At 41.4% G+C, this 15,911-nt stretch overlaps 4 protein-coding genes across 13 annotated transcripts in view; 1 reads left to right on the forward strand and 3 right to left on the reverse strand.

Annotated features, from left to right (window-relative positions):
- LOC145889249 (nesprin-1-like) overlaps window positions 1-15,911 on the forward strand; it is a 197,458-nt gene that overhangs the window by 22,165 nt on the left and 159,382 nt on the right. For all 8 annotated transcript variants that reach the window (XM_082980162.1, XM_082980167.1, XM_082980168.1 and 5 more), the window contains 7 exons: window positions 321-512; window positions 762-944; window positions 1,004-1,119; window positions 1,246-1,359; window positions 1,419-1,530; window positions 1,804-1,896; window positions 2,141-2,335. In XM_082980162.1, the coding sequence (XP_082836288.1) occupies window positions 321-512; window positions 762-944; window positions 1,004-1,119; window positions 1,246-1,359; window positions 1,419-1,530; window positions 1,804-1,896; window positions 2,141-2,335 (1,005 nt within the window). The remainder of the gene's footprint in view (window positions 1-320; window positions 513-761; window positions 945-1,003; window positions 1,120-1,245; window positions 1,360-1,418; window positions 1,531-1,803; window positions 1,897-2,140; window positions 2,336-15,911) is intronic.
- Window positions 5,248-8,662, reverse strand: LOC145889785 (uncharacterized). Its single transcript, XM_082980816.1, has 7 exons — window positions 8,574-8,662; window positions 7,728-7,908; window positions 7,197-7,433; window positions 6,794-6,906; window positions 6,565-6,684; window positions 6,409-6,493; window positions 5,248-5,826 (listed from the first exon to the last, which is right to left on the reverse strand). Exons 1-7 carry the CDS (start codon window positions 8,614-8,616, stop codon window positions 5,481-5,483), a joined length of 1,125 nt encoding a protein of 374 aa, XP_082836942.1. The 5' UTR covers window positions 8,617-8,662; the 3' UTR covers window positions 5,248-5,480.
- LOC145889512 (uncharacterized) lies at window positions 9,830-12,990 on the reverse strand. Of its 3 annotated transcripts, none has more exons than XM_082980478.1 (5): window positions 12,871-12,990; window positions 12,133-12,342; window positions 11,466-11,717; window positions 11,012-11,123; window positions 9,830-10,718 (listed from the first exon to the last, which is right to left on the reverse strand). In XM_082980478.1, exons 1-5 carry the CDS (start codon window positions 12,929-12,931, stop codon window positions 10,022-10,024), a joined length of 1,332 nt encoding a protein of 443 aa, XP_082836604.1. In that variant the 5' UTR covers window positions 12,932-12,990; the 3' UTR covers window positions 9,830-10,021. The 3 variants fall into 3 exon arrangements, with proteins under 3 accessions (XP_082836604.1, XP_082836603.1, XP_082836602.1); XM_082980477.1 differs by having other exon boundaries at window positions 11,012-11,195; XM_082980476.1 differs by having other exon boundaries at window positions 11,012-11,225.
- Window positions 14,482-15,675, reverse strand: LOC145888874 (uncharacterized). Its single transcript, XM_082979742.1, has 4 exons — window positions 15,548-15,675; window positions 15,163-15,462; window positions 14,813-15,101; window positions 14,482-14,749 (listed from the first exon to the last, which is right to left on the reverse strand). The coding sequence occupies exons 1-4, from the start codon at window positions 15,606-15,608 to the stop codon at window positions 14,482-14,484; spliced, it is 918 nt and encodes a 305-aa protein (XP_082835868.1). The 5' UTR covers window positions 15,609-15,675.

The raw sequence follows: 15,911 nt of genomic DNA on the forward strand, positions 1-15,911 counted from the left end.
TTGCATCACCTGCTCAGAGCGTCGTCCAGTATGTTAGCACCAGAGGTTTCTACTGTTCGGCCAGTTTTTATCGTTTTATCATTTTAGCATCTATGTCTTTTCTGTTTATGTTATTTGCAGAACTGAAGATGTTTTATTAAAAAGCGAAACATGTTTTATAAAATCAGAAGCGTGGACACAAAGTTGTTCTAGTAACATTTAAAATTTAATATAATGATAATACCATTTTTATGAGGAAGCGTTATATGACCAGCGAATTGGGGATTTTGTATTAGTTTAACCACTGTACGAAGTTTTTACTGAATTAAATTCCTTTTTAGATATCTGAAATTGAGCAATCACAAGAGACGGCCGAAGTCCAATTCAGCAAAGCACAAGAAGCTGCAGGTATCGTACACGGAAAGGAACGGGAGTTGACCAAACTCGAGGAAAGATGTTCCGCCATAGAAGGACTGGAAAGTCCCACAACACTCGATGCCAAACTCGCAAATGTCAGAGGAAAATGGAAACAGGTTGGTAACGACAGATTTACTCTGGACATTTCTTCGTTTTTTAGCATTTATGATCGTAATGAATCAGCGTTACATACACCTGTTTAAGTGGTATTTTTTTGCAAAACTATTTCTGCAATACTTGGCTCAAACATAAACTCCATCACCACTTACGTAATTTTTAGTTACTATCGCCGCACTTTTCATTTAAAACAACTGTTTCTTAGTGTTACTTTCGCTGACTTAAATCGAAATCTTTTGATGTTTTAGGCACATGCCCGCGTGGAGGCGCTCGTGAGCAGCCTCGGAGAACATTTGAGTCACCAAGATAAGTTTGATGCAACCAAACGCCAGGTTGAAGAATGTTTAACAGTCGCGGAGGAAGAACTTAACTCGCCACTGGAGGCGTGCGCAAGCTCAGATGACGTCATTGAGCGTAAAGAGGAGCACATGGTAATGCGAGATTATAATGAAAAGTGTAGTGCACCCTCTTAGATGTTTGTTGTTTTTAGAAATTTTCACACGGATTGGAGCAAGTGCGTTTGGGTCTGACGTCACTGCAGTCTGAGGCCAAGTTACTGAAAGACTCAAAATCTGCTATAACAGTTAATAAGGCCTTACAAAGGAGGTACGTTTTCAGTGCATGTATAAAAAATTGTGTGTCCGAGCAAGCTGGTTCAAGTTAGCGCGCATTAATGAAACAGTTTTGTACGATTTCTTGCCCTTTAAACAAACGTTGTGAACCATATTGCAGATACAATGACATCATGCATCACGTAAGGTCACGTGGGAAGCTGCTTGACGAGGCGCTCAACCAATGGCAGCGATATGAGAAGGATTTCGCCGTGATCCGAAACTTCATCGACAAGTAACGGAAAACCGCATTTAAGGTGGAACCGCCTTTTTACGAAACATTTATAATTGCAGATGCGAGAAGATTGTTAGCGAAGACAGTGGGGGATTGCCCGGCGATCAACAGAAACTGAGGAACGAGATTGAGACGGCCGACAAGCTCTGCAAAGATATACCGGTGTATCAGGTGGAATAATTGTTAACTAAACAACTTTCTCGATCCAGTTGCATTTTTGCCCATGCATCAACTGAGGGTTAAATTATAATATCAACGTTGTTGCGGCTAACGGCGTGTCTGATGGGTTTGCGTTATAAAAACTGTCTTAAATTCTTTAATATTAGAGAAAAAAGTTGCCGTACGTTTTCCTTGCACAAAGTTAAACCTAAATTTTAGCGTAGGGTCGATTTAGGCATTGATTTCGAGTCTGTGCAAATTGTGAAACACGCGTTTGCTTTGCAGGAGTCGGCATCCGCTTTGAAAGGCCTCGTCGACGAACTTGCAGAACTTGTTGAAGTGGACAGCGACCTTCTGCTATCACAGATCAGTGCCATGGTAAATACCAGCGGTTGTATAATGTACATAGTACCCTTGAGAGTAATAAAGTGCGGGTTTATCCAGTTCCTTACTGGATTTAGCCCATACGTACACAGTCGAAATGTGTCAGAATTTAAAAATATATTCGGAATCATTCCTTCATGAGTGTACTTTGACCATTCATGTTAACTCCTGTCGTTTCTATAGTAACAAGTAGTACTTATTGCGCTTTCTTCATTTTCGCGTTAAATTTTTTTTCTAGGAGGTGCTTCTGAAAAATCTACCTCAACAATTTGCTGACCGGTCACGCATCGTTGCCGCCGCCCTCGGTTCCCACGTGATGTACGCCGACACGGTTGAACGATTCACCAGCTGGTTGCTCGCCTTCGAAAAGTCCCTCCGAGATACCACTGACGTATACCTCGATGACGTAGGAAGAGCAGTGACGGTGATCAAGGTAAGACTTAACATGATTGGTTGTTGGAACGAGTGTATTGGATTGTGATTGGTGGATGAGAATTTGAATGATGGCGGGCCTCTGTGTTATTTGCCCGATGTGTGTGATTGTAGGGTTTTAGACAGTTTAGACTGTTTTTGCGCAGAGTTAAACCACGGAACAGTTCGTGTGAAGATTTAGCGTAATATTGCATGTGTTGCCTGTTTCATGTGGTTAAGTGCGATTGGGTGATAAATGTATTGTAATATTATGATGTTTAGAAGGAGAGAATATCAGCCTCAAGTTATTAGCAGATTCATCAAACAGTTTTGCGAGGCCAGGAGTACAGAAAAAGTGAAAGAAAAGTTTGAGTCCTGTTTTGTATTTGTCATCGTCATTATGCTTATGTATAATTTTATGATCTTTTGATGTACTTGTGTCAATGATTTATGTGCATTTTTTATGTGTAAATGCCAAGGGTATTATTATCATATAATAGTTTAGTACTGATGTTGTATTCAGTCACAATATGTCTGCATCGGAAGCTAAGTGTAATCGTTTTGCATATACTTATATGCGAGAAAAATCACACCAATGAAGATGACAATCTTGTGTATATTTGTGAGATAAAACAATCATTCAAACTAAACTTTTAATCCTTTTTATAAGGTGCGTTAAGATCGAAATATTCTGGCACCGGTTGTGGTATAGGCTGCTCGTAACTGTTTTCACTCGAAGTGGAACCTCCACTGCGGTGAGGTGCATTGGTTTCACTCGAATCGTTGTGAACGCGTAGTGCAGTCTGTCTTGTTTCATCGGTCGCCTCTGCAGGTTCCGATTTTGTTCGGTGGTCTGCATTTTCCTGTAGACGCGAGTTTATTCGCTCGTACACGTGGGTCACGTGACTGTCGTCAGCTTCCCCATTGGGGGGGAGGTCGGGGATCGCGTCGCCTCCTTCTTCGATATCGGTTGCGTTCGTGTCGCTGTCGAGTCGAGTGTGCGGAGTTGAGAAAACGTTTCCATATCTGTCGGTCAAAAGCATTTTTGTGGTAACAAACTTGATAAACTACCCTTTTCTGGTATATTGTGGGTCTGTCTATGAAAAAATGTAACGGTTTCTTTTAAACAGAAGCTTTTGCGAACTTTTCTTACTTCGCAAGATGTGAAATATCATGAAATTCCCAAAGTAATTGTTGACTGGTGGCAACCTAGCTGTGTTGGCAATACGAAATAGGATTACTCGGAAAAAGTTCGTACCTTCTCCATGTCTTGACAAACAAAGCAATGGCAATTATCGGCAAAAGAACGGCGATCACAATGAGGAACGAACGCAGCGACGTCCCGGCTGAAACAATATGGAAATATTATCAACTTTATACAGCGAAGACCAAAAAACAACACTAACTTGTTGTATCCATTATTACATCAGTTTTCAATGTGTAAATCACGTTGGCTGAGGAAAGGTCGCGATTCTCCACGTAATAAAACGGGCTTTTCCAACCGCTAGATGTCGCTACTGTCACGAATCCTACTCGGCCTTCATTGTTTTTGAATGACCTGCAATAATTGAACAATTGCTCATAAAGAGTGGTTGACGATCAGCGTCAATGCGATCTTTTTTCTATTCCCGCTAAACGATACCTAACTGTCCACATTTAAACCCAAAAGATATGCAAGTTTAATAGATGTTTTAGGCCGTTGCCTTACATACGTGAGATAACCTATAGCGGGTCCGGGCTTGGCTTTGAGAAGATATTTTGTGTTGATGCAACGATACATCATCTTGTTCGGTGTTCCTTGTGTCGACGAAAGGTCACCGAGGGACCCGAATCCTTGCGGGCATTTCATCCTCCATACTTGCAGGAAGGTGTGGGAATAAAATACACGATAGAGTTGGACCGGAACGGCTATGTCCTCACCTTCCACGCTAAGACACAACACGTGAAATTGTATAGTTATGGTATAGTAGGCTATTGAGGGCGACGTTCGTGAGACAAACAAAAAATCAAAGAAAAAAACTTCACATTTATTCCTTTGGGTAAGGATTTTAAAAAGCGTCACTAAAATATAAAAATAAAACCCAATACTTTAATGTTTTGCAACTTAAAAAAGGTAACCCCTAAATGAATCCCTAAAAATAGGTTATTTGGACTGAAAAGTACGTGTCAAACTATTGCAGCATGTACTCACCCAGCGACTGTAGGCAATGCAATTTTCGGGTACAGATTGTTTTCGCCCAAATGTTGACCCACGATATAGTAATGAAATGACGTCACGGGTTGCCACACGGTAAAGTGTTCATTCACAGTTTTAGTCGCATTTGAAGCTGGCCTCATTATAACTCGCAGCGTGCATTTCGCCACGTCGATAGCTTGCAAAGAAACAACTGTTGTCAATCCATACATTCCCATAAAAATGGTATCAATTAAAATATCAATCGTGCTATTAACAACATACTCAGCAATCAATAGCGTTTGTACTCTGTCTAAATAGTTACTTGTTAAACTCACCTGTGCATAGAAGTACTATCAAAATGTAGCTTTTAATTGTCATGTTTTCCAACTAAGGTGACTTCTTGATCTCTGATACGACATTTGTTATGAAGCAGCACCTACACTTGTATTTAAATGGTTGCTTCCGATACGGATATACGTCGGTACAAGCCCTTGTGACGTCGTGTAGTGCAAGTGCTCGCATTGTTTAGCCCAACATGCAACTGTACGAGCGCATGGGTTTGTTTTCTTAAATAGTTGCCTGTCATTTTTGTATGTCAACATTTTGTTAACATCAAAGCAAGGGTTTTTTCGAAAAAAAACTTTCAATCGAGCACGACTCATGACGTCACGATTTCAAATAGAAAACAACGAGTACAAACCCGATTTGATTTATTGCTTGCGAAATGACGCAGCGCAAAAAGTGGACGAAAGGTTGAGTCATCGTGTCTTACGTCAGTCTTTCACGAAAGATAATAAGCCCGCTTTGTTGCACCAAGCTTAGCGATAAAAAATAATTTGCTACCGAACGGAGAGTGGTGTACCGTTTCTTATTCAATTGATATGCACAGTCACTTATTGGTTTTGATCCACTGTACAGGAAAAGTAACATGTGTCAACAAATTGACAATCTTTTAACATTACTAGCACTAAAAATGTTATTTTCATTGTTGTCACACAGGAGTGGGCGTTGCATAAATGTTCGCATTGTGGTAATTAGCGTATGACGGACTTTCCTGCGCCTCCGGAATGCGATAAGCTGTTACTTCAGTCGCAAAGGCGTAGTCGCAGTCGCCGCCGTCCACGCCCTGATACAAAATGTTTGCACGAATTTCGCGCTCGTCTTTTCTCTGCTCGTACAAGATATTCTCGCGCACTTCCGCTTCCGGGTTCCCATACAAGTGCAGATCGCTTCCCACGCTTCGGACCATCTCGTAATCACTTTCGTTGTTCATTGTGGTCGTGTTGGTTGTGGTGTTGGTGGATGATGGAGCCACTTTCATGATCCTCTTCTTGTGCCTGTTATGGTTTGCGCAAATTTGTAATGTTTCAATCCTTATGTTGGCAAACAAAATCATTAAAATTTGCAGCAATACTTCTGGACATTGATCGATATTTTTTAGACTGCATACCGATGGCCATTATTTCGACATGTTGGGTCTCTTCAGTACAGATTATAGATCGAAACAATAGTCATCTGTATGTAGCTGACAAGATTCAATTTATTGACTCAACGCTTATTTATACTGATCAATATTGTTTGCTATATTTAATTCAATCTAGTAAAAGTTCGGAGTGTTCAGACTTATTATAATCAAGGCATCACGGCTTCAGCACAAACACGCGCGCTCATTCCTTAAACCAAATTCGTTACTGCTGTGGTTTTCCTTTAGCAGCAGAAGTACAATTAGCACATTTGCATTGGTGTATTTGGAGGCGCGGGGTGTGAATTGTCAGACTGTCGTCCTGCACATTAGAGCTGGGTTTGTTAACATATCAAAAGGTTGTATTTTCGCATATAACTATTGAACTATAAACAACCAGGTAACTTCCACGGAGTATACCTGATAATACATGCGTTTACCTACAGTAAACTCTTACCAGATGCAGCATGCTAATACCATGAGAGAGATCAGAGTGGATCCGACTAGTACTCCTACGGCCACCTTTACCCCCATGCTGGATACTGCAAGCATATAAAATATATTACTATAACGCAATGTTTGAAGATAAAAGGAAATCGTGGGGCTTTGGTACCTGAAATTTCAACAACTTGCGCAGGCGTTGAGGTTGTGGGTGCAGTGGAACTTATTCCAGACGTGTTGGTTGGGATTATCTGTATTCGTCGCTCCAAATCCGTTTTCGTCACAACTGAATCTACACACAGGCACAAGATATAATACTTGAATCGTCACAACTTAAGTATAATAAAAAACTTGAAGGCAAATTTTCACGGATATTTATGTTCTTTACTTTTTAAAGTTACCTTTTTTGATAGCGTATGCTTTGTCGTTGTTCGAATTCTTGATCACAAAGAATGGGCTTTGAAAACCTTGCGAAGAGTTTGCACTTCCAAATATTGCACGGCCATCACCGCGGCTGCGAAAGTAACAACTATATTAAACAGTGAAACACTTCATATCATAAGGAAATGTAATTGCCAATTACGGTTATAGCACACAGCATACCCAGCAACAACAACTATTTCAAGCAAATTTATTCTAATTAATTCAATGAGAAACTGATGGTTTCTACCATGCTGGAAAATCGATTTTGGGGTGTTTCCAATGAAACTAGCTGAAATTAACCCGGAGCCTGTTGCTTCATACAATGTATTATCAATCTGCGGTTTCATTGCATGTGTATTGATATATTTATCTTTAACTTACTGGAGGAAGTTTGTGGGCGTTGCGACCACTGTAGCACTCCTGTGCACACATCTGTACTTTGACTTGTCCGGCTGTGGAGGTCCCCATACACTATTTCCATGTCTAGCACCTTTCGTCGCAATGGCGCCCAGACTCACGAAACCAGTTGGGCAGACCATGGGCCAAACTCCGACGGTATCAAGAACCATCAATGGTTTTAGGAAACCGAGGGGTGGAGCCAGACTGCCGTCAACGGATCTGCACAAATATGGGTTGCTTGTAAGCATTTCGATAGGACTTATTACACTAAACCAATGCCTTAACATTAGCTTTACTTAGTAATTCCCAGGATCAGGTTCTACAAGTCACTTTCGAAGCAACAAGCCTAAGACCAAGAACACAGCATACAGTTGTCAAGTGGGAGATTTATACAGTTTACAACGATGAATTTGGATAGATAGAAAAGCAGTGCTTGGCGGCCAGAGAATGGCGTTTTCAATGCACACCAATATATATATATGTATATATACATATAACTGTTTTTTGTCAAACCTGGCAACGTAAAGTTCAGTGGACGCGGACGGTGGGTTGCCAGTGTTATGAGCGAACTGCCCCAGCACATACGAATCGTTGTACGGAGGATCCGGTTCCCATATGGAAGCACTGCTTGTCAGAATCACGTTTACGGTTTTATGCGTTTTTATGATCTCCACCTCCTTGCCGAGACACAGCCCTGCTGAAAAAAGTTACAGTGAGATTTTTCTGCTTTGTGGAGAAAGTGCTGGATTTGTTTATTGTTTGACAACACGAATCTGGAATTTTTGTTTTTTGTCAGCAATGTGTCCAAAAAACCCAAATTATGGATTTTACGATGTATTTCAATAGGATTTTACGATGTATTTCTGGCTTGTCGGCAATAATTCAACAGACTCATGAAAGGTTTAGTACCATATATCCGGCCGTTTCCTTATTTGGAGACGGAAATAACGTATTTATGACGTATTGCAAAGCTCTTCGTTTGACACATGTGGCCTTTTTTAGAACTTTTTGCAACATTTCCAATCAATACGTGAAGTTTTAACGAGTGGATGATAGCGCAGAGGTGCCGATTCCAGGTAGTACACGACATATGCACAAATAACATGCGGGATCAACATGTGCATAATGTGCACAACGTACGAAAATCACCCTATCATGTACATGTGGCGGTTTCGCACGAACTCAGAACTCCGTTCGTTGAAACTCGGTTCTCAAAACCGTGTTTGTTCGCATTGTGCAATATTTTGTTTTCTGAGAAACTCAATTCAATTATTGCACCCTTTTGGCCCTGAACATTTAAAGTTCCACTACATCCTGACACACGAAATGCTCGGACGAAAAAGAGTTAGCAAAATTCACCTGAAATTGTAGACAGAAACAGCACAGACAACATAACGTCCATTTCCTACACGATTCCCTACGGCACAACTTACGTCAAATTTATTTACCTCTGCAATGGAATAACACGCTGTTTCATACCTTTCAATTATTGCTATAGAATGTTTAACAGGCGTTATACTATCTTTGCTTTGCAACACAAACCAATGAGTTGCACTAATCTGATTTCTCTCTTGGCAACGGGTGGTGAAGTGATAAACATCAACACAACTACTGTGACGTCATAACTGCGCTACCGCGTTTCCGGTGCTACATATCCTGTTTTAAACGGGTCGAACAGGTAAGTAGAACGTTAGGAGTGTGTTCTCTTTACTACCAATGGGGGTCATTGTAGTGACGCAAACATACATTTCTGCGAAGTTAAGTATTCCGGCTTTGTCATTTCTACACAACCTTTCTGTACTATGTTACGTGTACCCACTTTTCTCTTCTTATTACTTAAACTAATCAACTTTGTCTCTTGCGTTGTATTTTAGTTCCTGGGCCCTGCATTTCCAAAACATAAAAGTCTGCATGTCCAGCCGGATAATACCGAACGATTCGACCAAGGGTCACTGACCGATCAAACAACCTCTTGCATTTAGGCGCCGAGGCAGTGACGTAACGTCATCAACACAGAAATAACCTCCAGACAGCACGCGCCTGCGAAGTATTAGCCTACTAACGAGACCTATTTTTGAGATGCTGCTGTCGTATTTGAGAGCCAAAACACACGAAATGTTACTGTGATTATTCTTGGTAAAAGGCTGTTTGGAGATTTTTGTTTGAATTAATTGAGCTCTTTCCTCATCACAGAAACTTTTACTAATTTCCATTTTTATGCGTTTGTTATTTATTCGTATAGTTCGTTTCAAACTTGACTTATTAGTTGTGATTTTAGAAGTAAAAAGGACCCTGGTAAAAACATACATCTATCATTGTGCCCCTTCGTTGTCTCGGTAACAGTCGTTCGGAAGTATGACGTAGGTGACCGGTGACGTATGTGGTTTGACACACTGCGTTTAAGTAATAGGGGAGATTTGACTTCACCATAACCGACACTGATTTGACCATTTTTGGTACAGATTGTGGCAATCTTATTCTGAGGTATTTGCCACATGTTGTGGTTACTGGGGGTATTTTTCTGATGACAAATCATGATTGAATCGGTGCAATATATGTGTATTTACACACACACAGTGTAAAATTTATTGTTGAATCGAATTTAAGAGTTCATTTACAATAGCACAGCGATACATCAACATACTGTCTAGGTCTAGCTTCAAGCATACGATAAAACAATATACAAAGAGTATGTCGTTCGATTTTGTCAAGACGGTAACACAATAGTACGAAGATATGCCAACAGTGGATATAATATTGCACTCAAATGTATATGAAAATCCTGTAGTTTAACCAAGCGGAACCGGTCACGTGTCCGCGCTCCTCTTACGAACTTCCTTATATTTGTCGTCAACCTTCTTAAACCGGTTCAAAGCTCCACTGTCCTCGTTGACAGTTCCGATAATTTCTCCATACGGGGAATGCCCCGTCGGGTTTTCGGTAACAGCGACGAGGTCGTTGTTATTGGGTTCGATTAGACCGAATTGAGGGCTTCCTTTGTTCTCACTGCTGCTACATGCTATTTCATCAGGGGGGACTATGAGACTGTATGCAACCGCGTTTGGGTCCATTTGCTTGATCGCCACTATTTCGCTGTAGGCGCCAACCGGCTGCTGGGGTTGTGCCGCTTTAACGGGTAACGGTGGAGCCGCGTCTTCCGCTTTATCGTAAGTCCCTTTACGCTTTGGAATGTCGGACGCGACGTCATAAAGGAAGAAGTTCTTCCTTCCAAAAGAAGTCGTCGCAGCCGCCTCGTGGCTCGTATCTTCCAGTCCTATCTCACAATACTGTCTATCCCCCGTTGCTGGGATTGGTTGTAGGTAGGGTCCTTCCTGAGTGTTTGGTGACTTTTTTCTCTTCTTGTTTCCGTCTAGGTCTATCACGTCGTACGGGGATGTTGTCAGGACGACGTTGCTGTAGTTGGACGAGATGTTGTCGTCACGCAAGGACACGTGGACTGCATATGGGTTGATGTCAGTGTTCGAGTTCGAACGTTTGCGATTTCTGCAAAAGTATGGCAGCTTTAGGAATTGGGAATGTGTTAGAAAAAATACTTGAATAGCGAACGTACACAAAATTTTGTGGAACTTTTAGTCATGCTATTGATGCCACATGCAATGTGTAAGGAAGATGTGTGGCCCTATATATTGCGGTAATAGTGCCAAAGTTCATGCAACAAATACTCTATACTGAAGGTGCGCCTAAAATTACTTTAAATTCTTTTATTCGGACAAAAAGTGTACATGCCCTTGATCACGTTTCAAGTCGCTCATCCGCAACATAAAACCTTTTCATACCTTCGACGTCGATACACAAGGTTGATCACACTTGCTGTGGCAATGGCCGTCAACGATAGAGCTATCAGGATGATCCAAACGAGCGATCCGGTCAACAGTGTCGGACCATCGGCTGTGGTAGAAGTGGTTGTTGTTGTCGTGGTCGGTTTATCGCTTGTTGCCGCTGCTGCCGCGCTGCGCGTTGCTGTAAGCAAGGACGTACTCGCCGTTTGCGCTGTGGAAAGTACGCTTTGAGACGCAGTTAACGCTAGCGTCGCCGCGTGGCTGCTGTTTTGCATTTTACTATTGCCGCTGGTGGTCGCTGCTGCGCTGCCGCTACTGCTACTGCTGCTGCTCAGCTCTGCGCTTGCGGAAACCATGCTGCCTCGCGCATCCTCTGTTGTCGAGGATGTAACGCTTGTTTCTGACTGGCTACTGGTTGTTATGGTTGTGGTGGCGCTAGTTTCTTGCTTACCATCATCTCTGGTTGTTGCTTCTGGATTGATCAAAACCGAAACCGGCACCAGTTTGTACGTGATGTTGGCCTTAAAATGTTCCACCAGGATCGTGATGTTGATGGTCGGGGGCCAAGATTTGGCAGGGAGCCAAGGCACGTGACACAAGCCGAGTTCGTTTGCGTCAAACAGCGTGTAATTGGTGTGGGGAACCACCCTCGGCGAATGATAGATCTTGCACATGTTCATTTTTGATGCACAAACCTTTTCGCCTGCAAAGACAAAAAACATGTGCTTGTAGGTTCTTCAAGTTCATGGATAATTGCAAATAACTAATGGTACTTTAAACGAACACATTTAGTGTTTGAAAGGTCTGCACATCATATTAACCAGCAAGTTTAGAGCAATAGCTTTCCTCTTTATAACCATATTTACAATGTAAATTGTTACTCTATAGATATAAATACCAGAGCCCTTGAGAGGAACAAAATGTGTTTTTTGGGGATTACATAACATTGCGGGGAGGACCAAGCTTACGTGGTAAAAATCCATTTGTTTCAGAGCAAACAACGACAATCACTGTCCTCTATTGGTATCCATTATACTTGTATGGGATCTAGTGCACTAAATTGGCTGCACTTCTGTCCCGTAGGGCTCGAAGCGTGTTGACAAAAACCGCATGCTTACCGTCGGGAAATGTGGCGTATTCGGACGAAGCCTCAGTGCAATGTGGAATATTTTGATTCGAAGCAATGTCGGCTGTTACCATCAGCACGAATGTGGCGTCCGTACCGTGCGTGGAAATCGGCCAAGTGCAATTGATTTGGGTTTGGACCAACAAGTTACCCTCGTATTCCGCGAAGTGAGTTGCTGGACATTGTGTGTACTGGATCGCCGCTGTACGGAGCAATTTTAATTAATGATTTGACACAACTTAAAAAAAAACATTTTTGGATTGAAATAGTGTTGCTTTAAGACTCACAAATCTATGAATAAAGTGAAAGGGTAACAATTACACCAAAGCTCTCTTGAAGATCATTTTCATTTATTTCGTGGTTTCAAAACATCACCCATCGGTAATAGTCTGATGTGTTGTCATACAAGGGGGTACAGACGAGTTTTGTCATCAATCAAGCCTTCAAGTTGGGTTCAGGCGGTGACGGACGACCGTGCGATTCTGCGAACCTTGGCTCACCCTTATCTTACCCGGGATATACACGAGTCCGGAAACGGGCATGTGTTGAGCCAGTCAGTGAGGGTGTCCAGTATATCCAAACAACCCGTGGCTTCCGGCCATGCCCACTGACCCAAGACACGTACGCTGCGCGTTTCCGCACTATTTGTCTCGGATATGAAACTATATGGGATACCAGTAGTGTTTTTTAAACCGGCAAACCTGCAGGGTTAATATTTGATATGGATTACCTTGTGACGTTCCCACACACAGCGCAATGAGTGACGTCAGAATGATTCCGCTGCCGTTCATTTTCGCTTTCAGGTTATTCTGTTCATTCTTATACCAGAACGTTTACCAGCTATTATTCTGCATGGATATCACAGTATTATTCTAACGATTAACTCAATACCAATAATATGTTTGACAACAAATTCGGTTACATTGTTATATCTTCCTCATCACCTCAAATCAACACACTATATTTTTCCTATATTTCCTCTATAGTGCGTGCTGCACATAAACAACTGTAAACCTATGCTATTTACTATCAACAACTTAATTCATCTATCTAAGAAAGTCGCCTTTCTTCGTATCTCCGACGTTGTTAGGTTTACCTCTCATCACTTTAATCCTATATCATAGGTAACGTGAGTACGGCTGTTTATTATTGTTACTCAGTGCATCGACCTGATGCAATGGTTTAAACCCCACGCTGATAATAACACAACTCCTATCATGCGGCTTGGTTCTGCGTGGTTCATTCACACGCAATCATAGCCCAGCTACAACCACGTGACCGGAAATTGCGCTTGGTTACGCTCCTTCCGCTTTCGCATTGCGTCATTTTTGTGTTGATTTGTTTAGAGCTCTTGGGCGACATCGTGTAAACAGTTTATATTCATCTATTTGGAAAATGCCAAGAAATGCCAGCACTTTCTACTTGCGCCTTCTTAAGATTGTTTTATAAATTTGTGAGTAATTATTTTTCATGTTATTCCATTAAAAACCTCGGTACTGAATGGTAAACGCACTATTCATATTTTTCTCTCCCACATATAGTTTATTGTTAAGGACAGCGATGCAGTTTATTAGTTCCTCTTTGCACAATTTCATTATTCTCCTTTTTCTTGTGAAATCTGAATTGAGATATTTTTTTATATTCCGTGTCGAAAACTAAATTGTGAAAAAAAGCTACGACCGACATGTGCAAATATAGTTTCGAACACTGCTTAGATGGTGATAAACACGCGTCTAACTAGGCAAGTCTTTCAAGAGCAATATTATAGCCTTGGATTTTATATTCCGATTGAGTCACCGCAGGGTGTTTGCGTCTAAAACTAAAGTAAGCGGACACATTTCGAAATATACAGCCGATTAAGTGTCGCTAAACCTTACTCTAAGTCTGACCCTGATAGTAAGGCGATAACTAACTTAATACGAGATGTACCTTTCACAATAGTTTTATCGTGGGTGTCGTTACCTCATTTATACTTTTCTGTGGTCTAATTTATTGGCACGGAACCACCTCAACCAGCGTGTCACACGTTTTTGCGTAGGTTAGGTTGATTTCGTAACACAGGCGTAATTTCCTATGGGGACATTTTGGTATGTGGGTGGGCTGCATGCTAGGTGTGCGCACGGAGTTTTAGTTTGTGACGCGTTTGGTACAAAAATGAATTTCGGCTTGTCATCGGTAATAAAATATACGTAACCACTATATTTGCGATCTATTAGTTTGAACAGGGCACTGGATTGAAAACTTGTTACCTCACGCGTCCACATTTTTAACAACTGAATAAAACACTTTAATGACAAAATATATCGTTCATTTGTTTATTCGACGCACATTACCACAATATTTATGTGTTTGTTTGCTTGGGGTCGGTCGCCAAGCTGTACAAAAGTTCTCCAGCTAAAGGTTCGGTTGTAACGCCCGGATTGTTGTATATTTCGTTAACAACTGTTTGTGCCTCCGTATTTCCATCCTCAACCGCTTCGTAAACGTCCGTGGAAAGAAAATCCGCTGGTTCTTGTTTGATATTTTCATGCTCGGCATATTCATTATCTCGAACTTGGTGTCTTGCTATGATGTCCGCCTTTGCCCGCTCAAGTCTAACCGTCCTCCTTCTGGCAATCACAGTTTTTCGGTATGTAAACAACATACTGACATAAAACAACAACTAAACTTACCTGTAAATAAGAAATAAAAATACGGCTGCCGCTATTAGAAGCACTACCCCAAGCACGGTCAGGCCAATGTATATGCCGTTGTCGGGTGCAAAATCGGTAACCCAAAGTTCCCGATTGAAGCCGGTGATTGTTTGGTTTTTGATCAAAACCGAGGTGATAATTGTTGGCATAATTGCAGTGGATTCCGATTTAGAATTCCCAACATATGTGATTGGTTTTGTGCTGGTTGATTTCTTTTCCGTTATGATCGTCTGTGTTTTCGTCACTAGTGTGGTGGTCTCCTTGGCAGCTGCATTACACAAGCTTAGCTTATAATTAATATGGACGGTGAACTATGTAACGAAATATACCTGGCATGTGCGCAAAAACAGTAACTACACTTTTTCCGCCAGTGAAATCATTGGTAAATTTTATGTTTTCCCAATCTGGGGGTTCGATCACAAGACAGTCTTCATTTTCGTATGGAACGTGATGGTCAGCATCTGGGTACAGTTTAAAACACTCCGGTAATATGTTGGTGTTGTCTCCATAAAATGTCAACTGTCCGTTCGTTACGGTCACTTTTATGTAGCTATATCCTGCACCGTTGAAGTGTATGCACCTTTTGTTTTCAAGCCTCACTTCTCCAGCTAATATCAGTTTATGACATCCTGAAATAGGCAAAAAAAAGTGTGATTGAATTTGCCTTTATGAATAACTTCAAGTTTATAGTGTTTAAGAATTTCAATTACTTACCTGTAGAAACGCCTTGGCCCAAGAAGCAGCCTAATAAAACCACAAGAATGTACACATCCATCGTTTCTTGTTTAATTTCTTAGTTAATTGTAGTGTTATTGTTGGAACTGGCTGCCTTTACTTCCGACATCAACTTAGGCGCTTCCTCAACTAGCCCACGCACAATGCATCATGAGTTAATCATCATGGAAGCTCTATAGTATGGCATCTACCGTCATACTAGTGCGTATTGTGTATTGCATTCCAGTTACATGCTGCGTATGATGCACTGCCTAAATGTTTACTGGCGTGGTGGAGTTGCATGAAATGGGTGACTATTTTATTAAGTCAGTATGGTGCACGTGTTTGTGTCTGAGGCATGCTT

The sequence above is a fragment of the Ascidia mentula genome, chromosome 2, assembly GCF_947561715.1.
Source record: "Ascidia mentula chromosome 2, kaAscMent1.1, whole genome shotgun sequence".
NCBI classification, from domain to species: Eukaryota; Metazoa; Chordata; class Ascidiacea; order Phlebobranchia; family Ascidiidae; genus Ascidia; species Ascidia mentula.